This window comes from Branchiostoma belcheri, unplaced genomic scaffold (assembly GCF_001625305.1).
Source record: "Branchiostoma belcheri isolate BF01 breed outbred unplaced genomic scaffold, Haploidv18h27 scaffold76, whole genome shotgun sequence".
NCBI lineage: Eukaryota > Metazoa > Chordata > Leptocardii > Amphioxiformes > Branchiostomatidae > Branchiostoma > Branchiostoma belcheri.
The window spans coordinates 1195501-1219876 of record NW_017804420.1 but is presented as its reverse complement, the minus strand read 5'-3'; the positions used below and the strand labels follow the sequence as shown (position 1 = coordinate 1219876).

General features: G+C 41.5%; 3 protein-coding genes and 1 long non-coding RNA gene across 4 annotated transcripts; 2 read left to right on the top strand and 2 right to left on the bottom strand.

Moving 5' to 3' along the window:
• Positions 1-292: 292 nt before the first annotated feature.
• LOC109485463 (serine/threonine-protein phosphatase 2A catalytic subunit beta isoform) lies at positions 293-4416 on the bottom strand. Its single transcript, XM_019789066.1, has 7 exons — positions 4122-4416; positions 2771-2980; positions 2277-2450; positions 2004-2093; positions 1446-1607; positions 896-1014; positions 293-446 (listed from the first exon to the last, which is right to left on the bottom strand). The coding sequence occupies exons 1-7, from the start codon at positions 4233-4235 to the stop codon at positions 374-376; spliced, it is 942 nt and encodes a 313-aa protein (XP_019644625.1). The 5' UTR covers positions 4236-4416; the 3' UTR covers positions 293-373.
• Positions 4417-4525: 109 nt separating this feature from the next.
• Positions 4526-7957, top strand: LOC109485462 (guanine nucleotide-binding protein subunit beta-2-like 1). The gene is made up of 6 exons (XM_019789065.1): positions 4526-4757; positions 5361-5532; positions 5772-5919; positions 6258-6464; positions 6812-6952; positions 7636-7957. Exons 1-6 carry the CDS (start codon positions 4646-4648, stop codon positions 7807-7809), a joined length of 954 nt encoding a protein of 317 aa, XP_019644624.1. The 5' UTR covers positions 4526-4645; the 3' UTR covers positions 7810-7957.
• Positions 7958-8058: 101 nt separating this feature from the next.
• LOC109485461 (histone acetyltransferase KAT2B-like) lies at positions 8059-19585 on the bottom strand. Its single transcript, XM_019789064.1, has 18 exons — positions 19130-19585; positions 18555-18681; positions 18023-18168; positions 17578-17667; positions 16827-17008; positions 16084-16275; positions 15081-15196; positions 14361-14540; positions 14005-14073; positions 13536-13818; positions 13012-13138; positions 12525-12635; positions 12093-12236; positions 11557-11671; positions 11251-11284; positions 9537-9603; positions 9128-9212; positions 8059-8750 (listed from the first exon to the last, which is right to left on the bottom strand). The coding sequence occupies exons 1-18, from the start codon at positions 19301-19303 to the stop codon at positions 8554-8556; spliced, it is 2439 nt and encodes an 812-aa protein (XP_019644623.1). The 5' UTR covers positions 19304-19585; the 3' UTR covers positions 8059-8553.
• A 1707-nt stretch (positions 19586-21292) lies between these two features.
• LOC109485482 lies at positions 21293-24128 on the top strand. The gene is made up of 2 exons (XR_002141135.1): positions 21293-23189; positions 23408-24128. It is a non-coding gene; the product is annotated as an uncharacterized LOC109485482 (long non-coding RNA).
• Positions 24129-24376: the final 248 nt, after the last annotated feature.

Sequence of the window (24376 nt, the reverse complement as noted above, 5' to 3'; positions counted from 1 at the left end):
ATAGGTCCGAGTAGAGCAAACCAACATGAAAGTTAAGTTTGTACCCCCTTGTAAGGTTTTACTTCACTTCTTTGGACAGGCCAAGTCCAAATTCATGGTTTTAGGCACAGACAGCAAGTACTTAGTATCATCGTCAGAAAAAAAATGAGTGGAGTAAAGATTAAGATCCCCGTATTGTTGTACAGACCTAACTTTTTTGTTACGATTTAAACAAATTGATACCACCACACACACATCTGGTTAACAACAGAAAGACGCGATAATGTTTCTGCTGGCTGGAATTTGTCCCTTGTTTTTTTTTGTGGTTTAGTATATGGCCAGGGTATGGTCCACTTTTTAAGAGGGTGGGTCAGGTGTTGAGAACCTTCAGTGTTTACAGGAAGTAGTCGGGGGTGCGTCTCGTGACGTGTGGCTCGCCGCGGCGTGGGGCGGGGTCAAACTGCAAGCTGTAACGAGAATAACAAAGTCTTCATTAATGTGTGGTACGAAAGGGGATAACTAAACGAGTGCCAACACTAAGTGTACCATTACAATTCAATGGCCAGCTTAGGATGCAATTTCTTGCCAATGGTTAAGTCGCCAATGAAGGTTAGACACCCAGGTAATGAGATACACAAGAAAACCGTTACTCAAGCAACAGTTGACTGTTACGTTAAGTTTTCTTGTAAGGTCTTTAAGGTGACAAAAGTACTTGATTGACTAACAATCACATAGGAAGGTACACAAAAAATTTGAGCACCATTAGGAGACAGATTTTTCTATGATACACAAAGGTCTCCCACACGAAACATGCAATGCACATTGAATTCTGGGGATGGCTGGAATGGTCCTCGATGGGTTATAACAACTCTGAGGAAGTACACTCCTGGACCAGAGTATATTTTTTTATACTTACAAGGAGTACTTCAGAGTGTCGTCCAGTTCCATGATGGCGGCCTGGTTGCCACAGCGGTAGCAGTAATTAGGTGCACTGAAGATGGTCACCACGTTCCGATCGTGGCACCAGTTGTAGCCCTGAACGAACACGGGAACAAAATCAAATTAGTGGACTGGACACAAAATAAATCAATTCTGGCTGTCCTGCAAAATTAGCAGTTCTACTAATAGTTCAGTGGCTGAACTACTGCCAAATTCTACTTGTTTGTTTTGCATTGGCATGAATTAACTGTGGTAGCTAGGGCAATGGAATTGGTCTGTTGAAATGCACAGGACGTATCAAGAGTCTAAAATGAACATATACTAGTATTGGCAAATCAAACTCCTTATTACTTCATGATGGACTTCATGGATGATGACAATGTTACCCTTGTAAAGGAGCATGTCAGCAGAATGTACTGCGCCTGTGCAAAACCCATAATGTATAGCAATGTCTTTCTTTAAGGACGTAGTTGTGTATTTAAGGCTGGGATTGGTACTCCTGACAAGCTTTGTTAGTGTCTGCTCACCTCCATGACCAGCTGATGTGCTCTGGACACCAGGGTGAGCCCGTTGCTGTGGTTGAAGGTCTCAGAGATGTCCTGTCCAAAGGTGTAGCCTGCCCCCCGGGGGGAGATGCCCCAGCCTCCCCTGTCATCAGGGTCTGACCACAGCAGGTCACACATCGGACCCTGGGGAGAGAGAAGTCAGAGTCAGCTTCAGACTATGACCCCGTTTACACTTTAAAAACTGAAATCATCTAAAATCTGAAATCATCAACTGAATTCAACTAGCCAACTAGTGACTTGCATCCACACTCGAAATCAATTGAAGTGTCACGTGCCTCGGGTCTGCCTTTTGAATGTTCAGGAGCCACCATAACTCATTGTGTCATAAATTTTGCCAAAGAGATGAATGTAAAAAAAGCTTGTACAGTGCGGAATCGTAGCAGACATACAGATGACACCTCTGTTTCAATATTGGTTATAAAATAAAATGCGATAAAAATATTAATTATAGGGTTTATCATGTGCCACAGCAAAAAGGGTCAATGCAGTGTAGGAAATTCTCCGACGGTGGTTCCTTACTTCGTGGGGAACCTCCTGTAGACGGTCCAGGGCACGGATATGGTCCAGCGTGTCGATAGATGGGGACAATCCTCCATGTAGGCAGAAAATCTGCAGAAAAATGTAGTAAGGTGTAAGCATCATTGAAAACAGCAGAGAATTTTGTAAAATTAAAAAAAGACAGGAACATTTTTTTATCAACTGAAAGGCAAAGAAACTGCAGGGCAGGTAATTTTGACTGTTAGAAAAGATAACCAGGTAAGATGACATGGTGACTTTGATGACACAACCTACCTGTCCTTCCACCAGGGCCGTCAAAGGAAGGAAGTCAAACAAATCTGTGAAGTATTTCCAAACATTTGCATTCCCATACTTCCGTAGACATTCGTCGTAAAACCCATATACTTGTGTGATCTGTCGGCTTTCGTGGTTGCCTCGCAGAATGGTGATTCGCTTCGGGAAACGAACCTGAAGACAGAACATTCCAGTTGGTAACAACATATTTTACACATGCCTATACAAAGACAGAATTTCCAGTTTGTAAAATGTCTTTCATGTATGCATACTGAAGAAGAGATAATATTAAAAACTAGGATTGCAGATTTTCATCACTTTCATAAAACAAATGGTGAAACATGCAACAAATAGGATTGTAAATGGCTTTGGTTACATTTATTGCTGGTCTTACTGTTACTAGTAGATTGAAACAGTATACAGATTATATACCAATCTGAAATCATGAAGATTTCATGAAGATAATGTAATCCATGGTCTGAGAAAAACATTACCTTAAGAGCTACTAAAAGAGTGACTGTCTCCACAGAGTAGTACCCTCGATCAACATAGTCTCCCATGAACAGGTAGTTGGTGTCTGGCGAGCGACCGCCGATCCGAAACAGTTCCATCAGGTCATGGAACTGCCCGTGGACGTCTCCGCACACCGTGACGGGACACTTGACATCTTGAACGTTGGACTCCTTAGTCAGGTACTCTTTTGCCTGGAGTAAACAGACAAATCAATTTTCTGACCTATCTCAATCGACAATAGGAACTTAAAGTTAACAGAAGAACTTTACTGGCACGACAATCATACATGGCACAATGTATCATGTATGGGATTGGCAACAACTATGCAAGTGCAAAACATGCAATGCTATGCTATTGGAGTCAAGGTCCACAATTGCACTGTGTGCAATTCAGATTTCTGACTTGTGACAGTTTAAACCAATATAACAGTGAACTCAACATCAATATATTGGGAGAACACTTAAGGCAATGCTTTGGGTGGGTGATTTGAGCTGTGTTGAGGGCAGGGACATACTGGGCTAGTAAAACTCTAGATACTAGAATGCAGGAAAAATAGAAAATTACAGTATTTTATACATGGAAAACTGGAGTTTTGGGAGTGGCATATAGCAATCCATGGAATGCATACTGTAAAGAGACCCTCCAGTCTATGCGAGCATCTGAAACAATACAACGTTGGGCAAGTACATACTAAATGTACTATGATGCAAAAGATACCTTTCTTAAGCTGCTTAGTTGTCATGTGATAAGTATCTAAACTAGAGCCTTAAGTATCATAAATTTATTTTAAGAAATAAAAAATAGATTCTTGAAAATTTTCAAACTTACAGATACAGAATTGTACATGAAGTCCAAAGTCCAGAATGTTATCAACAAGGCTAAAAGATGTCTTGGTGTTCGTGTCGTGCATAAATTTTGTTCACCAACATATTTTTTGTCATGTAACCAAGGAAGTCTTTTTTCATTTACCAAATAACACAACAAGCCATAGCTTTTATAAGCAAAATAATACTTTTGCCGTTGAATTTGGTACAGCATTAAGATAGATAAATAGAAAATACACGAGAATATGCGGTGTGCTCAGATGACAGGGCTGGTACGTTTTGTTTTGAATGAATGTTAAATTTTAAAGCATGGTAAACCGGCCCATCGACGCCATTTTGATTTGACCCGGTCTTCCCTCTTGATTCTTGTTCGGGTGCCATAAATCTAACATTGCTCACTGTAAGGCACAAGTAACACGGCAAATACAACAAAAGGGCAACAAAGAATTAAGAGGACGGTGGTAATGATTATCATGCCATGAATTATGCCAGCAAAATGACAGTGTACCTTGTCACATAACGTTTTGACTTGGGTCTCCTGTAGCTGCTTGCACTCCATCAACTGCTCTATCCACTGGTCCAGGTCCTTTGCTTCCGTTTTGCTCGTTGTAATTTCCCCCATGCTGAAGCCGTTTCTTAACTATCACCTTAGTAATGTTTATGTGGTTCAAAATCTACCCAAACTCCCTGATTCCCCTCTAATTTGGCCCGGCTTGTGAAGGTCGACACTAAACGAGGAAAAAGTCCCGAATGGCCGCCACAATTTTCACTATGCAGTGACGTCAATGTTCAAATTACCGATGACACACGAGTTTATCCGAAAGCAAACGGCTTTATTTGATTGGTCACGATAAGGACCGGAAACACACGAGGCTCATGTCGGTATTTTCCTTCCCACAATTCTTCCCTTTTCCGGTGACGGGCAAGGGCACTTCCTCTTTCCGTGGCCCATCTTTCTGAGACGGTGGCCCTGCCAAAGTTGCGGATCTAAATCCGCCAGAATCCGAGCCTTGCAAGCGAAAGCAAGCAAAGATGGCTATGGAACAAATGACCCTACGTGGTACCCTAAAGGGCCACGGGGATTGGGTCACTCAGATCGCCACGACACCCCAGCAACCCGACATGATTCTGTCGGCATCCCGAGGTATGGGATCGTCACCATTTTTTGTGTGCAGCCCATCTTGAAACGTGTACTTTGTATACGCGTATTCCTAGTCTGTGTTCAGGTTTGGAGGTGTGACATATGAAAATCATCAGTAAATATCCTCTCCGGGCTGTTCCATTTTTTCTGAATTAAGGGACATGGTCATAAAGAAACTTTTTGACCCCCCCCCCTTAATAAATATTTTCAACTTAGACCTATGCACTCCTAACGTTACCAAATTTTCATTCACAAAAATATTTTTATCCCCCTACCATTATGGCAATCTGGATCAGTAGAATAGTTTCCATAATTTTGTTTAAAACACAAAGTAAATATTAGCTCGGGGAATTTGTTGATATGAATTATGACTACTACTACTCTGTAGTGCTGGGCATTAACGAAGAAGATGACACTCTTAATTGTTTGGAGGGGCAGAAAAAATTATTTGGGGGGAGGGGGGTACTAAACCAAAGATTGCAGAAATTAAAAGTGCAGAATGAACATTTTTATAGATAACAATTCCTGCACTTGCTGCTAGGCTAAAACATTGCAGATGCTGAATATATTCTCAACTTCGATCTTTTGTCTATTTTGTACCCACAGATAAGACCATCCAAGTTTGGAAGCTGACCCGAGATGAAAACAACTATGGTATCCCCTTCAAGAGCTTGAGAGGTCACAACCACTTCGTGTCTGACGTGGTCATCTCGTCTGACGGGCAGTTTGCCCTCTCTGGATCCTGGGATCACACTCTCCGCCTTTGGGATCTCAATACGTAAGTTTGGAAATCCGGGATCTCTATAATGTGGAAGAAGTCTCTTGTGTAGAATATGGGTATGATGAAGTTGTCAAAGCCATGTTTTTGTGTTCAATGGTCCAATGATTTTAATTTACCCTTTTGCTCTCTGAAGCATCTGTAGACACCATATACTATCATGAGGACCATCCTATTGGCTACACTTGGAATCTTTTTAGTTTTAACAGAAGTAACGAAACTGTGTCTTTCTCCTGCAGGGGAAACACCACTCGCCGGTTTGTTGGCCACGGCAACGATGTTCTGAGCGTTGCGTTCTCCGCTGACAACCGTCAGATCGTGTCTGGATCCCGTGACAAGACCATCAAGCTGTGGAATACCCTGGGAGTCTGCAAGTACACTATCCAGGTCAGGGGCATATTATAACTATCATATCTACTCCTGTCATTATACCATTATGGTGAAAGATAAAAAAAAGCTTAGTGCTATTGTCTTCGGATGAAGTGCATCCAAAAAGTGAGTCCGAGGGTTTGCATAACTGGTTTGGTACATTGAGTACAAGTTGTTTTCAGTCCATAATCTCCATATTTTTGCACTTCCAGTCCAGTGATTATGACAATTCTGAACCTGTTGTGTGGACAATGTCCTGCAATTATGAGGATACAAGACGTGCAACTCAATTCCAGTCAACAGCCGTAATCACAAGGCCATTTTTGTTGCTCACATTGCTACGGTGTCTGTTACAGGAGGATGGGCACACCGAGTGGACGTCCTGTGTCAGGTTCTCCCCGAACAACCAGAACCCCATCATCGTGTCCTGCGGCTGGGACAAGCTGGTCAAGGTGTGGAACCTGACCAACTGCAAGTTGAAGACAAACCACATCGGCCATACCGGTTATCTCAACGCTGTGACTGTGTCCCCTGATGGCTCACTGTGTGCTTCTGGAGGCAAGGTAATGGATGGATTCATCAAGCCTTTACTTATTCACAAAAAAATTTAAATTTTATTTAAATAAAAAGGGGCCAGCAGCATTGTTACAATCAGTGATTGAGTACATTAGAGAGTACGGCCTTGCCAGTGTGGATCCTGCTGCCCATCTCTGTAGGCTAGCAGTGTTGCCAAAGACTCGCTACTACATGATCCACTAACATCTAGCCACACATAGCCTGTATGGAACTTCACATAGATCTTTGGCAGTCATAATTCTGAAAGCCAGAAAGAATATCCCAATGTCTTACTTTCAATAGACCATACGTAGTTACTGAAAATGTTAATAGCCTTGTCTGTTGTTGCACACAGGACAGCAACGCCATGCTGTGGGATCTGAATGAGGGGAAGCATCTGTACACCCTGGACGGCAGCGATGAGATCAACGCCTTGTGCTTCAGCCCCAACCGTTACTGGCTGTGTGCTGCTACTGGCCCCACCATCAAGATTTGGGTGAGAAGCAGTTTCTTCTATACTAACTTGTAGACAAAATGTCTATATCATGTGACACCACTCTACATTCGGAACCGCATTTGTAATATTGCAGCAGCAACACCTAGCTACAGAATAATCAGAACCAGTCATTGCTGCCATGTGAAAACCCTTGGTTGTTGAATAACCTTCCTATGGTCCTTGCCACCAAATGAAACTATTTATGGATGTAAAGGGCAAGGTAGTAGAAATTTGAAAGAAATGTGGAAGACTTATCTGTTTATACGTCGATGAAGATTAGACATCCAGGTAATACGATACGCCAAAAAACAGTTACTCAAGCAACTGGATATGATTTTGAAAACGTCAGACGTTTCAGCTAGTATCCACTAGCTTTCGTCAGTGACTGACGAAAGCTAGTGGATACTAGCTGACGAAAGCTAGTGACTGACGAAAGCTAGTGGATACTAGCTGAAACGTCTGACGTTTTCAAAATCATATCCAGTTGCTTGAGTAACTGTTTTTTGGCTTATCTGTTTATAGCCTGTATTTTTGCACTTGTAGTCCAGTGATTAAGACAAGTCTGAACATACATGTGTGGACAAAGTCCTGCAATTATGAGGATACAAGATATGCAAGTTCTTTCATGCTACTGATGAGTGAAGTGGTCTGTTGCAAACATGTATTCCACTGTGCCTGTTCAGGATCTGGAAGGTAAAATCATTGTGGACGAGCTGCGACCTGAGATCATCTCCACCAGTCCGAAGGCCCGGCCGCCTCAGTGCATCTCTCTGGCCTGGTCAGCTGATGGCCAGACTCTGTTTGCTGGCTACACTGATAACACAATCCGTGTATGGCAAGTTTCTCTGGCAAGGTAGACACCGTAAACCTTGCGTCAACAAAACAAGAAAACTCTATCCTAATGGTGGATTGTAACTCTGCCCGAAGTCTGTAGTGGAAATGTTTCTTCGCTCTACACTACACTGACTGTAAGGCATGAAAATAAATACTATTTACACCATGAAAGAAGTGTTGTCTTATCTGACTGGTTTTAATTAAGTCCTTACATTGTCACTACTAGAAAGCCATATTTCCAGTAGTTTCAGTACTAGTATATTATTATTTTTGGGTCCAAATTAGTAGTAACATGTATCATAGTGGTAGCTAGTCCTAGGGTATTTTACCTTCCTAATGAAGTGACAGTCTATATATGCAAACATGATTATAAAATAATTTAGGCTAAGTAAAAAAGTGCGTATATAGTTACACTGAGCAAAATTCACAAAAAATGTAGCTGCAATGTAATGTTGGCTTCTGAATATACCCTTGTTCTATACAAATTTTACAGATACATGTACAAGCCTGTTTCTGCTGTTCAATAACAGACCTCAAAACTTGTTTTCAATGGCAGATCTGTTATTATGGTCATCAGTTGAAACAACCAGTTGCTCGTTTCATGAAAAGCCGATTTGACAATAACTTACAAAAGCTCCAATAAAACAACACAGGGTAAGTCAATAGTATACAAATATGCAATCGACTTAGATCTTAGTCAATTGATATTGGAATCTCATCTATAAGATGTTTCCGCTTACTAGAAACAACATATCACTGGTCAAGCTTCATTGTTCCTTTTCTAGATTCAGCTCTTTCAATTTGTTCATGAAGAATCTTTCCAGTGTGTTGGCGCAGCGGAAATACTCCGTGTCTGGACTGTTGTAGGCTCGACAGTTGGTGAAGATTCTCTGCATGTCGGCTATGAACAGCTTCTTGGAGCAGTAGTAGCGATTTTTCAGCCGCTCTCCCATGGTCTTCAGATCTGAAAAAAGGAAGGATTTGTAAGGGTCAGGTGGAAAACACTGTGGATGTCAATCATACAGAAAAGCCACATCTTCAGAGCAACACATACTTAACAGAGAGCAGATGGTCTGATTACCTCTTCTAACACTTGTTTACAACTTGAGACATGTACGATCTAAATGTCCTGCACATGAAGTAATATTCAGGCAGATGTTTTGGTGGCTACAGTGCAGTATCAAATTGGAAGGGCAGTATACATATTGAGTGGTGGAAAGAGAAAGCCTGCTAAAAACATCTAAAAAGATGCAAAAAAATAAGTGGAAGCCTAAATCTAGTACATATATCTCTGCTTGGAGAGTACACATGAAGTAAGGTTATGAAAGAAGGTCTACCCACCCATTGGGTACTTGATGTGCTCGTAGTAGTCTGGAGCTTCAGTCTTCTCCACTGGGCGCAGGAAAGGCCAGGCACTGGCATGGTTCTGTGGGCAGGTACGAAACGGATCAATGTGTTGAACATAACACTTTCATGGACATGTTAACATCATTTGCACTTCTGACATGCAGTTGTATGGAAATACAGATCATGGTGCAGCGATCTTTAAATGGAAACAAGGCCAACGAGGCAAAAAAAACAACAACATAGAAGTCCATGTTTACCATTCAAGAGCTAAGAAAAAGTTTACCATAAATGATTAACTGCTTCCAGTAGTGATAAAAACCTAGTTTTCAACTTTCAGAAATACAAAAATTAGAACGATATATTTCTGACACAAATTGATACAGAGAATCGAAAGCTAACCCACCTTGACCTGGGTCAGTAGGGTTTTCAGCACTGTGAACAGCTGCTCACTGTCCTTATTCTGCTCCTTCCTGAAGGTACAGAACACAGCAATCAGACAAGCAGACTTCACTCCCTTACCCATACTGCTTTGCCTCTCTCCCAGTTTCACAACAGACAAAAATAGTAGTACTGAGTAGGGGTGGGTACCGGTTCAGTCGGACCGGTTTAGACCGGAACAACATTCAAGAACCGAGTCCAAAAAACCGAAACGTGAAAACCGGATGACCGGACCTGATGTACATTTCTGTAGATTGTACACACAACACACACATCTTTAGATAATCTGGCCATGGCAGGTAAAAAAAAATAACCCTGAATCATACTAGATCAGCCTAAATCCATGTTTATGCGTTCAAAAACAAGAAAAAAAATGTTTCCCGGTATTAATCTCTTGAAACACGGCGCTGAATATTGACGCAAAAATATTTCGTGCACGGCGAGCCCTCCCCCATTGTGACGCAATCCCGCGTCACGTGTCGGCATTTCGCATCTCTGATTGGTTGTTGCGCCCGCTGCTGGCAGCGTAGGGAGCGAGGCGGCAGACTTGAGCGAGCCGACGCGCATGTAAACAAATTTTCTTTGTTCGATATCGGCGCTAAAATTCTATTTTGCACAACCACACATCGATATTCTAGTGAAGAAATGTATAGTTTCAAGAATCTTTGGGGAAAATATATGCTTCTATGCGGATTTTTAGCGTTTTCGACGTGATTTTGTCGTCACTTAACCCGGAAGTGTGGACCGCGGCGTGGCTAAATTTTTAGCGTATTTTACCCTGCGTTTTACCAATCAAAACAATAAACAACCATGCCCGTAGCCAGGGGGGGTTCGGGGGGATCGGAAGAAGGCCACAAGGCTAAAAGGTCCACTTTTTGGTCCACTTTTTATGTAAAGGTCCACTTTTTGGTCCACTTTTTATGTAAAGGTCCAAGATTTTTCTTGAAAAGATGGACTGGAATCGTAGAAAAACTACTCCCTTTGTCATTGAATAAAAATTTATCTCTGATTTTTTCTTGGAAATCCTCTCAAAAATGCACGAAATGCCATTTTAGAAGGTTCATTTTTCAAAATTTTCCGGGGGAGCATGCCCCCGGACCCTCCTAGGAACCTCGCGCCTTCGGCGCTCGCCTCGCGCCTACGGCGCTCGAGGTCCCCTCAAGCAGTGGGAAGAACCCCCCCATTCAAAATCCTGGCTACGGGCATGACAACCCCCGCTAAGAGAACCCTGTAAGATTTTAGATCGCAGCAATTAAGTATTTGATCAAATTATTTGTGGATGTGCTGGCATTTCAGCCGTATTATTCATCGGGAAAAGCGGCCTCATGCAAGGCCGTGTCGTGTACACGAAGAAATTGTGTCTCGCTTGCCAAAATATGATATACTATACTACTGTACAATAATCAGGTCCGGTTCAGGTCCGGACCTGGACCTGATCCTCTGAACCTGATCCGGACCTGGACCTGAATTTTCTATACCGGTACCCACCCCTAGTACTGAGGATGTATAGCAATGCTGCATTGTATAGATTGGGAATTTCAGAAACACACCATAACATATACACGTAGAATATTGGCTTGATGATACCCAAAGCTAGGTTATTATTATTCCTGCAAGCCACTGAACATCTAGATTTAATTTCATCATAAAAACTGACTTTGCTCAGTACCAGTACTCACCCCCTCAAGTCCTTTGGTTTCCATCCAGTTGACCCTGTAAAGAATAGATCACACACTTGAGCTTTATGCACCAAGGATTGGACTTCAAATGTTAGTGACAGTCATAAAGTGACATGTAAACCTGTGCGATGTTGGCCCAGTTTGTATACTAGATAAATGGATTCTAGGTGTTTTAATACATTGTAGTATAATAACAAAAGGCAGGAATATTAACATGAAATACATGACAAATGTAAGAGCCTTTTGAAGTGGGGATATATACAAGCTAACAGACACATAGTTGGACCAGCATATAAAAAGACTCACGTATCCCAGGTATACTCTCCACTGGAATCTGCCGTACTCCGTCCTTGAAGCAGGTCAGCCCCGGGTACACCCTCCCAATCTGCTCCTGCTTCTCCTCAATCAGCTTTTTCAGCACCTGTGGAGGGAAACAAAGTTATTCAGCTTATTACTGCTTGGCTTATCATAATAGTTCATCTTGCCGAGAACTTGCAAGAAGGTTAGATTTTTGGTAGTGTTTGTATTCTTGTGATTTAACTAAGAGCGTAACTCCAGTTAATGAGGAAATGCTACAAACAAAAGCTTTCTGTAAAATGATGGGACTTACATACTAGTGACATATGTACTTTGAGTAAAGGAGATCATCATTGAACATTAATCAAGCAAATGAGGACCTCATTTGCATCATGTCAATGGCAAAAAGATTCAGAACTTTTTCTTGAAGTTTTATCCTTATCATTATGCGCAGGAGGACCAAATCAATCAATCAATTGACTAATCAATCTATCGATGTTTTGACTATAATTAGCACAACCAAACAGAAGCCATGGGAGACGTACATCCTTCTGTTTCTTGATGACCTGTGACAGCTCAGTGTAGGGAATCTGTGGGTTCAGCTCACAGCCCATCAGTGTGGCACCTTCATAGTCCTTGATGTACCCCATGTACGCACTGGCAGGCAGACGGATCTCCTTGGAAAATCCCTAACGATCAAATGTAGAGAAAGCATTACAGACCAAGTCTTCTAGCCTCTAAAGTTAAGCAATGAATAAACAAGGTAAAGACACCTTGTCATTAACTGATTTTAAACAAATGCACAAACATATTTAGGCAATGATATTTCACCTCATCAGATGATCATCATTAGGTTGGGTTTGGCTAAAAACTGAACTATGCTAGTGCGTTACGCCGAAGGGCAGTTATACCGGCTATACAGATACAGATAAGGGACTGTATGTATGTGGTCTGTGGTTTATGTAGACTGCACTTACCTGCTTCTTAAAATAACCGATAGCAAACTCATCAGCAAATGTCAGGAAGTGGTAGACGCCATGTTTGACATGGTAGTCCTTCAGGTGGTTCATGAGATGAGTTCCATAACCCTGGAGAGCAAAGAACATCTTTGTTAACACTTCAGTGTTGTTTGAAGTAATCCTACTGTTTACAAATTGCAAGCCTGGACTAGAACTTTGGCAGAACGTACTGTGCCTGCACAAAACCATGGTTTCTGTTAGACATTTGGTCAACATTGCACCAGAATTTTGTCTGTTCCATAAGAAATCTTTTCCGACAGAAAATTTGGAAACCACAGACAGAATGTCATCCTTAAATACATAAACACAATGTGTTCTGTAAAAGTGTTATGCATGTTACATTTCAGATTCCGTGCAGGTGTAGTATGTTCTGCTGACATGCTGCCCAGACTAGATCTACACTATGAAGTGTTGTACTTTGAAGATGAAATATTGCTTTGCTGACCTTGACTTGTTCGTTTGATGTGACGGCACAGAACACGATTTCTGTGAAGCCCTGGGTGGGAAACATGCGGAAACAGATGCCTCCAATAACACGGTTGTCCTTGATCAAAGCCAGCGTTCTGTGCTTCCTGTGAAAATGGTGCAAATCCACATACTAGTATTACTATTATTAGCTCATATTCATTAAACCAGCATACCATACACACATACAATGTTGTAAGATGGATCACATAAGAAAAAAATTGTAGACCCATGGCATGTGGACCAAACTGTGAAGGGAACTCATTGAGTGCTTTTCATTTGATGGGGAGGTAAAGGTGGCACAAGACTAGAGGGTTGGGCTCCACCTTCCAATACCCTGCCACACAGTGGATTAACAACTAACTGCCCCTACAGCCTCAAAAAGGCCATGGGAATACCTTTTATTTCTCAAAAGAAGTTTTTGTAGGAAGAGCCTAAACTGAAGACAATCTCTTCCCTGGATGGTACTTCTTATCTAATAGAGATGTGGTGAATGATACTCACAGGTCAAAGACCAGCCTGGTAATGTACTCTTTAGGCATCCGTGGCAGCTGGTGGGAGAACACGTTCTGCAGACCGATCAGCCAGGTGATGGTCTGTTTGGACGGTTTCTGTCCCAGAGAGTTGCCGACCACATGGAACTCTATCACCCCCCGCCGCTCCTCCAGCCGAGCGGCTTCGTCTCGTGCTGCGTGCGCCGAGAAAACGCTGGCCTCGGGGCCCACCATCGCCGCAGGGTCTGTGATAGTAGCCAGGACTTTCTGTATTGTTTCTACTGGAATGTCTCCTACAAAAAATGGTTGAGTGAGCATATTTATGATGTTCAGGTAGTAAAAGTGCTGTGTGCTGACTAAAACTTACTAGTATTTCATCCTTAGAGGAGGTCAACACCACTACTGCTATTTACTAATACTAGTCATTCCAGGTATTTACAAAACATTTCAACGTACAAGACAAGATAAAACAAGATCACCTTTCAATGCCTTGGCAGGTCTGACTTCATCAGTACTTAAATCTCCCTCCGATTTTCTCTTCTCTGCACCTGCAACAATCATTGGCAACTGTCAGTCAATCATTGGCAATCATTGTCACACCCAACCTTGCACATTTAGCTGCAAGCATTGTTTAAAACAAGTTATATTCTACAATAGGTCTAGGAAAAAAAGATTTAATCACCTCAATCCTAGGTTAATAACTCTGGTGCTTGAAGGCATGACTATTTCTTTTTCTTTTCTAAGCAGATTTAGACATGTAAAACTCGGTACATACATTAGCTTATTAACAATCTATCTACACATAGACAAAGCTTTGTACTATGATAGAACCTGCCTGTGACATCAGCTAGGCTACTAACAGACGTCAGCTGTCCCTTGGAGCCCCTGCGAGCATTGATGAGCCCAGGGCTGAGGTTAATGGAGGTCATGTTGTCAGCTGATGTAGAAGGGAGGACGGAGGAGGAGATGGTGATGTGACTGGTCAGACTGGACGGTCCGGACGCTCCACTCAGGGCTGATGGGTACAAGGTAAAAAAAGGTAAAGCATGGTGCAAGGTTAAAAGGTAAGTCATCCTCAACTTAAGTGAACAATAATGATTTTTCAAGTAGATACTAGTGCAATGCGGCTTTGCTACAGGTCGTGTTTATAGCCAACCATACCAAGTCACCACTAGTCTTCTCAATAGGTGCTGGTGCTTCCCTGGCAAGCCTCAGTGTTGTCATTGGGAATATTTCCTCACTTAAAATGAGTACCTACAGTGTTTAGTAGTTAGGGACGTCCTCTTGGATGGGACATCAGTGAAGCCGTGTTTGAGGAAAGCTATACCTTGAGCATTTTACAGAACCCACCACACATATTATAAAGACCAGGGGTGCTTCCCAGTGTGAGCGGTTCAAACCTTACAGTCTGGTCTTATGCAGCTTGTACTTAGTGTACAAAACTGGCATGTTATGCCTAAAAGCGGTTTACCAGTTATGCGCAACAAGCTAAGAAACAAATGCAGTACTATATCAGCACCATGCTGGCTGTAAGATGTAGGACAGCAGTACTGACCTTGTCCTGCAGACAGCGTGGAGGACAGCGGCATGTTGGCGGGGACTTGGTTGAAGTCGGGATCCCAGATGGGAGAGTTGGTGCCATAAACCTCTTCTTCCAGCATCGAGAGGAACCTTCAGACATCACAAAAACATGTGCCGTTCATACAACAGTCTTTATAGATAGAACATACTGCATGTAAACCTCCTTGCCCTAAACAAAGGCAGAAATACTGTAATTCATTTGGTCTACAAGGTAGCGAAGTTTCACATTCTGAGGAAAATGGACATGTTCAAGGAACTTAGACTTCACATTTGCTGCAAGTACCGTGAAAAATCAGGATAAAAAATCTCAAATCAGCAGCCTTTTCCCAACCACTTACATGCCACCAACAGGAGTGCAAATATAAACAGTATAGGAATATGAATATTAATGGTGATATGACCTCACTGCCTGCAAATTGTCTGCTTTTTCACTTTCTCTTTATATTCATTAAATATCCCTGTCTATGCACGTACACCATTGGTTTCCTTGAAACAATTCAGAAGAACAGGCTAGTGTTGCCTTATGCCCTATCAGCTACTGTAAATGTGTGTCAAATGTAGCTTTTAACCTTTTCATTGAAAATGTCTTATCAGTGAATACCAGTATATCAATTTTGTATAGTGCAAATATAGGAGATATGGTGTGACTGAAATGTTTTTTCATCATCACAGTTCATACTACTAGTAGTACATTTGTGTAGTACTTTGTGCAAAATATCTAGAGTAAACATGCATTGATGTAAAGGAGCTAGCCTTACTGATGTTATCGGTAACTTCAAAATCTTTTCGGTGGATGCTTTGAAGAATGTTTTCCAACCATACAAAATGCATTTTTATTAGAATGTGCATAGAGAAATAAATGAGCAAAGGCTTAAAATATATATGCAAACAATGTAAATAATGATTGTAAGCAATTAAGAATACTTCCTGGATAACTTGAAGTATAAAATTTATCAACAAGAGTTCCCTTTGCTTACCTCGGAAAGTGAGTGAGCACCAAAGTCCGTTTCTCAGCGGGAAGTTTATCTTTTTCTGCACGGAACTTTTCGAGAAGTTGTCTGCGCATCGCTGCAAACACAGAGCGAAGAAGCGTGCGTCCGAATATCTGTGTTGTTTCATAGCGTGGCAGGCTGTCGCAGAATGTTGGCACATGGCAGTAACACAGCCATCTGAACAACAGGGGAACGAGCAAGATAGCTGACATCAGTATTCAGTTTCAATCTTTATCATTCAAACAAAGGAAAGCATGGTGTTTAAAGGAGAGTCTACATGGATTTTCCTGTGCGGCATAGTGAACCGCTTGTTGATCATTGTCAATTTGCTTTGATAATGTTGTCAGCAAATTCTTCGTGAAGTGTAAATGGATATAATTACATGTAGCACATTATTTGTTGTACTGAATTTAATGATGATGATTTGTTATACCGAATTCATTCTTCAGTATTGAAAAATTCTTTCTATTAAGTAGTCAAAGGTTAAAAAGTATAACAGACCATCCAAGGTCCACAGAATTGTTTTTCCAGACACCACATGAAAACCAAAAAACTTTTCAAATAAGATGCTCCCAAAGCCTTATGCAAGAACTTAAAATTACCGTTAAGCATTGCTGGCCTGCCTGAATTTACTGTTAAGCATTGTCAGCCCTCCTTAATTTACTGTTATTGCCAGGATCTCCCCATGCAGACCCTCCAAAATGTCCTATGAGGTTTCCACCACCTACCTGGTGTAGTTGACCTTGTACTGTGACACATCGTCTGTCTGAGCCCTCTGCTTACGAGCCGTGGGAGTCTCCAACTTCCAGTGATTCAAGCAGTGCAGGAACATTTTGGCCAGGTCGTACATGGTTTGCCATTCTTTCTGAGGAAGGTGGCCAAACTTGTACAGTACAAAGTTGATGACACCCTGTAGGAAATGTAGTGACAGGCTGAATAAATGTGACTAGATGTTGGTTAGCATGGGGAATGAATCCACTCTGCTGCATATTCTATCACATGCCCGTAGCCAGGGGGGGTTCAGGGGGTTCGGAAGAACTCCCCCACAAGGCTAAAAGGTCCACTTTTTGGTCCACTTTTTATGTAAAGGTCCACTTTTTGGTCCACTTTTTATGTAAAGGTCCAAGATTTTTCTTCAAAAGATGAACTGGAATCGTAGAAAAACTGCTCCCTTTGTCATTGAATAAAAATTTATCTCTAATTTTTTCTTTGAAATCCTCTCAAAAACGCACGAAATGCCATTTTAGAAGGTTCATTTTTCAAAATTTCCTGGGGGAGCATGCCCCCGGACCCCCCTAGGAACCTCGCGCCTTCGGCGCTCGCCTCGCGCCTACAGCGCTCAAGGTCCCCTCAAGCAGTGGGAAGAACCCCCCCCATTCAAAATCCTGGCTACGGGCATGTATCATGTTATTGTAATTAATACAGCAAGCATAATAAGTAGCTGTTGAAACTGACAACAACCAGTAAAATGAGGCTCACCTTTGCAATGCTTGGCTTTTCAAATGGTGGGTTACCTAATGGTCCCTCTACTGTGGGTTTACTCATCTGTAGGATACACTTACGTAAGAGCTGCAACATAAACAGTACATTTTAAGAGCAGTCCGTATTTGTATATCTGTTTTAAGTTTCCTGTTATTTGTCTGGTACTTACTCACAAGTTAGCTCAGTGAAAATATTGAAAAAATCCAGTGTGTTCATCTATCGTTTAACCATAACCCCCTCTCAGACACTTGACATTTGAGACCAGATTTGTCATATTGTAGCAGCATTACGTAGCTGCAGTTTGAATCAGAACCCGTCATTGTCGCCCTGCACTGAAACGTTGAATGTGAAAACCTACGGGGTTTAAAGAACGTCTTATCCAGTCTCTTGCCAACCTGATGAAATACTAGTAATTCACAGAAGAAAAGGACATTTTGCTTACCTTGAAGAGATAGAAGTACACCTGCTTGGTGTCAGCATCCTCTTCCTTATGGACACACATGAAGAGGTTTTCCACATCAACAACAATACCCAGTAGTCTGTTCATCTCCTCTTCATTGGTGTTCTCTAGGTGGGACACATGTGCACCTACCAGAAAGACATGGCTATTAGCTCAATCACTGATGTCGAACTGTAGTATGGGACCCAATGGAACTGACAATGTGAGAGTTCGGATGTACAAAGTAGCATGTAGCACCTACAGTTAGAGTTCATGCTAACATTTGAGTTGAATTGCGAAGCTCCAACAATTTGTTACACTGATAAACCATGACAATAACGTAGGCACCTGCCAAGAACACATGGCTACTGATTACACCTGTGACACCCGTGCACCTGTGACACAGGTGCACCTGTGACACATGTGCAGCTGTCAGGATCCACCCATAAAGTGCTGCAATTGCATGGGGATGGTTGGTGGCAAAACACAGAGCTGATTCATGAGTCATGACCCTAACAACTTCACTGGTACTCACCTAACTTGTGTCGGCAACTCTTGCACGGATCATCCAAGCTTGCAAGTGGTTGAGACAGGTCCACTCGTGATGGGTTAGGGGGTGGGTTGGGATTCTTCCAACCATTACACTTACACGATTCATCTGCCTGGAATAGCAAAATATAACGTCCATAATGTCACACATAAAAATCTAAACCTTGATTAAAGCTCCTTGTAGTAAAACCCTAATTTGCTTAATGAAAACAATGACTAACTTAGTCTCATGCCATCATCTATATGTTATATCCAAGCAAAGAATCATGAAATAAATTTGTCTTTGAAGTGTTGTAGTTCAAGTTCCACAGGAGGCTGCTAGGGGGCAAACTTTAAAATAATATGGAGTTTCCAAAGATACTGGTTACTAGTATGTACGTGAAAGCAGAACTGTGACTGTGTACTGAGATTCAAGAATTACATTTATTTTTGTTCATAATCTACACATCATGTTATACCAATAGCAGCTGTTACTGATCTTCAAGAATTGTTTTTGTACTCCCCCCCCCCCTAATGTTATGGAATAGCCTTGCTTGCAACAAGACAACAAAGACCATCTACCTTGCAGGCAGAGTACACGCCGAGTTTCTCCAACTTCTTGGTTCGATTATAGCCCCGTATCTGAGACTTCCTCTGTGCAATTCTTTGCAGATTTATCGGACGGCTCAGTTCACTCGGTGGGACTGAGGAGGCCGATCCTCTTCTTGTTCCGGAGCTGGATTCTGCAGAAGCCATCTCTCTCAAAAAATCATGTGCCTCAGTGGATAGCGATAGAAAACATCTTGTCTGTACAACGAAGTGTGCAGAGTTGACCTAGATGACAACCATTGCCTACACATTAATTACGACATCGCACGCAAGCTGGCCTGGCCAAGAAATAAAGTTATAAGTGAGATTTATCAATCATGCCTTGATGGAGACCGCATAGTACGATTTCCGGAGACTCTGCATCATCATCATCATCATCGACTCTCCTAGTTAGCATTCACGTGATCAAATTGGCGAGATCTCGCGAGAACTGGGCGGAAAACGTCATCTAATTTATTCTAATTACTTAATCTGATGTCATCAGTACAGAAGTCAGGTGACGAGAATCCTTGTTTGTGATTGGCTGATGGGCTGAAAGCTGTTCTATTTTTAGTTGTTTTTCTCACTGGATCTGCAGGTTGTCAACGCTGCAGTCGAGAGAAGGAAGGAGAAGAGGAGAAAGCGCCCTGTTGAGTAGGAGCGAAGGAACGGCGAGTTTTTAGAATTTTAGGGTCCATCTGGTAGCTCTTGCCAGTTTTATAGCGAGGATACAAGCTTACACAAAAGTATTTTGTGTGGAGCTAGATTGAAGTCGGCTTACGATCGTAAAGAGGTGAAGGAGAAATCAGGAACCGTTGCGTCTCGCAAACAAAGGTTTCCGCCATATTTAGTTTGCCGTGGTAGGACTCGATGTGTCTACACGGAACCTCGCTTGTTGCCGGCAGCATGACAGCAGATAATGCATATCACAGCCCAAGGGGCGTCGCGAAACATCGCAATCGGGAGAAGAACAACAGAACACCGCGGAAATCCAGCGGCAGTGGCAGGCGAAGTGGCCCAGAACAAGATCGAGCTAGCCCTCGCCATATTTGTCACAACAACAACCAAGGCGTAGAGCGGGCCAACAACAACAGATCGCCCAGCGTTCAAAAGTGAGTTTTTCATCATTTTGAAAACATCTTTTTGGTCATCGATTTCACCAGAAGGTTCTTTAACCAACGATTGAGAATAATTGCCAGGCGAAATTTGGAATTTTTCTAAATCTAAATACAGAAACATGAGTAATAGAAAGGGGAAGTCCAGGCATAGACAAAGAGGAAGTCCAGGCATTGTGATTTTCTAAGCAGATTTGGGCACGCCTAGGGTTGCTTTTTGCCCACCCGATCTTTCAGTAACCGCAGTAAATCCATGGCCACTCGTATGTTGTTACCTAGATATGCTCTAGTTTTAGTCCACAGTAGCTTATTTGAAACATTTTTAAAGTTTGGTCTCCTGTCTGGGTCTGAAATATGATACTCTTGTTTTGATCAAGAGGCCCGAGTTGCTTTCTTTGTTGTTGTCGGGGATGAACGAAAATGAACCGAAGTTAATGAAGTGAAACAAAGGCTGGAAAAATCGGCCTCTCCACCTTTTTGTTTGAAATGCATGAATATTTGAATATGCAAGTTTTCTCGTGGATGTGTGAAATAATTTGTGTGAGTGAATCTTGATTTTTTAACACTCAAAGCAAATACCCTACATACAAAGAAAACAAGTAATCTATAACTTACTTTGATTGCGATTTGACTAAAAATACAGGTTCACTGCCCGACATGAGTGTTTGCTTTGTCTTGTTTTTGTTGCTTTGTCTGGTAATTAGGTAAAGCTCAAGTGTCTGTTTATGTTGTGCTTTGTATGATAATGGCAACTAATAGCAAGTACTTCAACTTTTCTTTAGGCCACATTTGACCAAGCCAGAAAAGCAGCTCATCCAAGGCAGCCGTTCAGCTAGCCCAAGCGATGACGAAGCTTACGCAGGAGCCAAGTTCAGTGAGCCTCCCAAGCCAGCAGATCTTCCCCGACCCCCAGTCAGTTGGGTGTCACTCAAGAGCCCCCTGCTGCCCAAGGCACCAGATTGCTCCCAAATGACCAATGATCTCAAAACCATGTTGAAAGTCTTCGGATGAAAACTGCAGAGAAGAGAGTGTGGACTTTCACAAGCTGCAGTTCGCACATTTCCATAGGACCTCTAAGTGTTAAGATTTATATCTGTCAAAAGGACATACAAGTGCGACTTGTGTGTTCTTCCTTGTTTTTGAAGTTGCAGTTCTGGCTCTTTAAGGAGCAATTGTTGCAATATTTCGGGAGTTTTCTCTCCCTAGTGTGATAGTGAAAATGTTGATAATGGCTGAATGGGAAGGTAGAATCGTACATGTTTTTGTCATATTGAAATTTATAAAGTATCCGAGTTATAAGGATAATTATGTGTATTGTGAACATTTTCGCTTGTTTTGATACATTCAAATATTTGGCCTTAGACATTGTGCACTCCTATTTTAGAGGAGAAAGAAGAGTTTCTACCTTCCTTGTTGCTACAAAGTTAGGATGTTATATTGAAGAGTTACCCCCTCATCCCTAATCTTCCCCAAACCCCCCCCAACATCTATTAAGTTTCAAGATTACATGATGATATGACTTCCCTTGGCAACAGAGAGTTCAAACATAGAAAGGAGTTGATCTCCTTCTCTTGGTCACCATATTTTTATATGCCTTGTACATATGCTGTGGTACGAAGTGCCAAGAAATCACCAAATTTCTCAAGTGCTTTTGATATGAAGTGGTGCTACTTTTGGCCCTTCCTAGAGAAAAGTTGAATTGGCAGCTCAGCTGAAGGATTTAAGCGAGCACAGATGGTTTCTTGGTACGACAGAACTTCATCTTAGAGTGTCATTGGATTTATGGATGTAATTCCACATTATTTTTGTGATGATAGAGATGAATACATTTTGGATAATGTTGCAATGAATTTTGGACCAATCAAATTTTTGTATTTTCTCTAAGATGAAGTTTGACTTTTATCCAGTACAATGTAAATAATTGTATATAATTGATAGGAGATTTCATTGTTATCACTTGTAGGGACAGGCCCCATTTAAGTAATCTAACCTTGATCATCACATTTGTACAGCATAAGGAAACTGTTCCTACTGTTGTCTTATGGTACAAACGGTGTCTTAAATTCTAATGATAACTACCCGAAGTGCGGTCTCATTACCCACACAGGGTACCTATTGACCGGCTACAGGTGAGAAATACAGGTGAGAAATAATTACATGACAACAATCAGTTAGTATAGCTATTGGTTAAAATTCTAGGTCTTATGCCCCTGTAGAATACGCTTTTAGTAGTATTTTAGAATGCCTTTGAATTGATCATAGATTTTATAGAAAGCTCTATAGTGTAGAGGCAGTGACTAAATGTTTGTGGAGCATCAAGATGAGGTGCAGAACATATCCTTCTATCTGAACTGACATTCGTGTCTGCTGCAAGCGGAGTTTGGAGACTCAAAGACATCGGTAGACATGTTGCCAAGGAAAGCCAACACAGCTGAACTTTTGGACCCTGACTACTGCCAAGGCTATGTGAATACTCTAGGAATCCTGGTGATATCTTGGACTATCCCCAAAGACTTGGAGCTACAGAAGTGATCCCTACCCCTACCTTCCCCTACCCTACCCCCGGCCCTTTTTAGGGCCACCCCACATGTTCCAGAAAGAACATGTCGTATCACAGCCCTGTCTGGGGGTTACAACCAGACAAGTGTGTATGAAGTGTGTGTGAGATAGAATGTTGGTGTGTATTAAGTGTGGTGTATATCACAGTATATGGTAGAATGAAGTGTGGTGTGCAAGATAGAATGTTGGTATGTTTGAAGTATAGTGTGCAAAGTAGGAGTGTGTGAAGTGTGCTGTGTAAGGTAGAATATTGGTGTGTATGAAGTGTAATGTGTAAAAGGATGTTGGTATGTACAAAGTGTGATGTGTAAGGTAGAAGGAGTGTATGAAATGTGGTGTGAAAGATGGAATGTTGGTATGTTTGAAGTGTGGTGTGTAAGGTAGAATGTTGGTGTGTATGAAGTATGGTGTGTAAGTTGGAATGTTGGTGTGTATTAAGTATGTATAACTATAAGATGTAATGTGTATGACGTGTGGTGTAAGAAGTGTATGTAAGGTAAAATGTTGGTGTGTATGTGAAGTGTAATGTGTAAATGGATGTTGGTATGTACAAAGTGATGTGTAAGGTAGAAGGAGTGTATGAAGTGTGGTGTGTAAGGTAGGAGTGTATGAAGTGTGGTGTGTAAGGTAGAATGTTGATGTGCATGAAGTGAAATGTGTAAAAGGATTGTTGGTATGTACAAAGTGTGATGTGTTAAAGGTAGAAAGAGTGTATGAAGTGTGGTGTATAAGATGGAATGTTGGTGTATATGAAGTATGTATAAGATGGAATGTTACAATGTATGTATGAAGTGTATGTAAGGTAAAATGTTGGTGTGTATGAAGTGATTTAGTGTGGTGTAAGATATGTATAAAACAATGTAATATGTTGGTGTGAATGAAATGTGTGTAAAATAGATTGTATACAGAGTGTGGTGTATAAGATAGAATGCTGGTTTGTATGAAGTGGCGTGTGCTGGTGTATGTATGAATTCTAGCACAAGCACTCACGCCCAGTCACACATACCTTCAACACACATTGAAGAATAACAACAATAATAATAATAAGTAACTAAGATTTAATCAAAAGATCATGAACAAAACATAAAATAACTTGCATATCTACTACACCATAGCGCTTTCCAGCAGTAGCAAGTATTTTGAGAAAAAGCAATTGGGTCACCTGCTAGAACATGCCTAGCTAAATTTCATTCCAAATGAAATGGGATATGCAATACGTTTTTCGATACCTTTGTCTTGAAATCATCATCTTCACACATAAGGTCCTCTATGGAAACAAGTGATTGCTGAAAAATCTATAGGATGGGGAATTGCAGCTACAGTAAATATTGGATAGTAAATGGTATTTTAACACAACTAGCTACTGCTAGCCACAAAGAACTGAAATATCAAGTAAAAATTAGTGCTCTGGTTTAGGCCACACCAATTTAATTTGTTGGTTCTCGGATTTTGTCAGAAAAAACATGAAGCGACAGGGCGAAAAAAAATAAAAATAAAAACAGGTTTAGGCATTCTATTATAGCCCCAAATGCTATGATAGGAGCCATGAAGTCAACACAAAAGGTTG

Coding starts and splice junctions, on each gene's coding strand:
- LOC109485463 (XM_019789066.1), bottom strand. CDS start 4,235: ATGGGGGAAATTACAACGAGCAAAACGGAAGCAAAGGACCTGGACCAG. Junction 2,094..2,276: donor CGGCCCTGGTGGAAGGACAG/GTAGGTTGTGTC, acceptor ATTTTTCTGCAG/ATTTTCTGCCTACATGGAGG. Junction 1,015..1,445: donor CACATCAGCTGGTCATGGAG/GTGAGCAGACAC, acceptor GTGTTCGTTCAG/GGCTACAACTGGTGCCACGA.
- LOC109485462 (XM_019789065.1), top strand. CDS start 4,646: ATGGCTATGGAACAAATGACCCTACGTGGTACCCTAAAGGGCCACGGG. Junction 5,920..6,257: donor TCTGCAAGTACACTATCCAG/GTCAGGGGCATA, acceptor TGTCTGTTACAG/GAGGATGGGCACACCGAGTG. Junction 6,953..7,635: donor GCCCCACCATCAAGATTTGG/GTGAGAAGCAGT, acceptor GTGCCTGTTCAG/GATCTGGAAGGTAAAATCAT.
- LOC109485461 (XM_019789064.1), bottom strand. CDS start 19,303: ATGGCTTCTGCAGAATCCAGCTCCGGAACAAGAAGAGGATCGGCCTCC. Junction 12,237..12,524: donor TCGGTTATTTTAAGAAGCAG/GTAAGTGCAGTC, acceptor TTTGATCGTTAG/GGATTTTCCAAGGAGATCCG. Junction 11,285..11,556: donor GGAGAGTATACCTGGGATAC/GTGAGTCTTTTT, acceptor TATTCTTTACAG/GGTCAACTGGATGGAAACCA.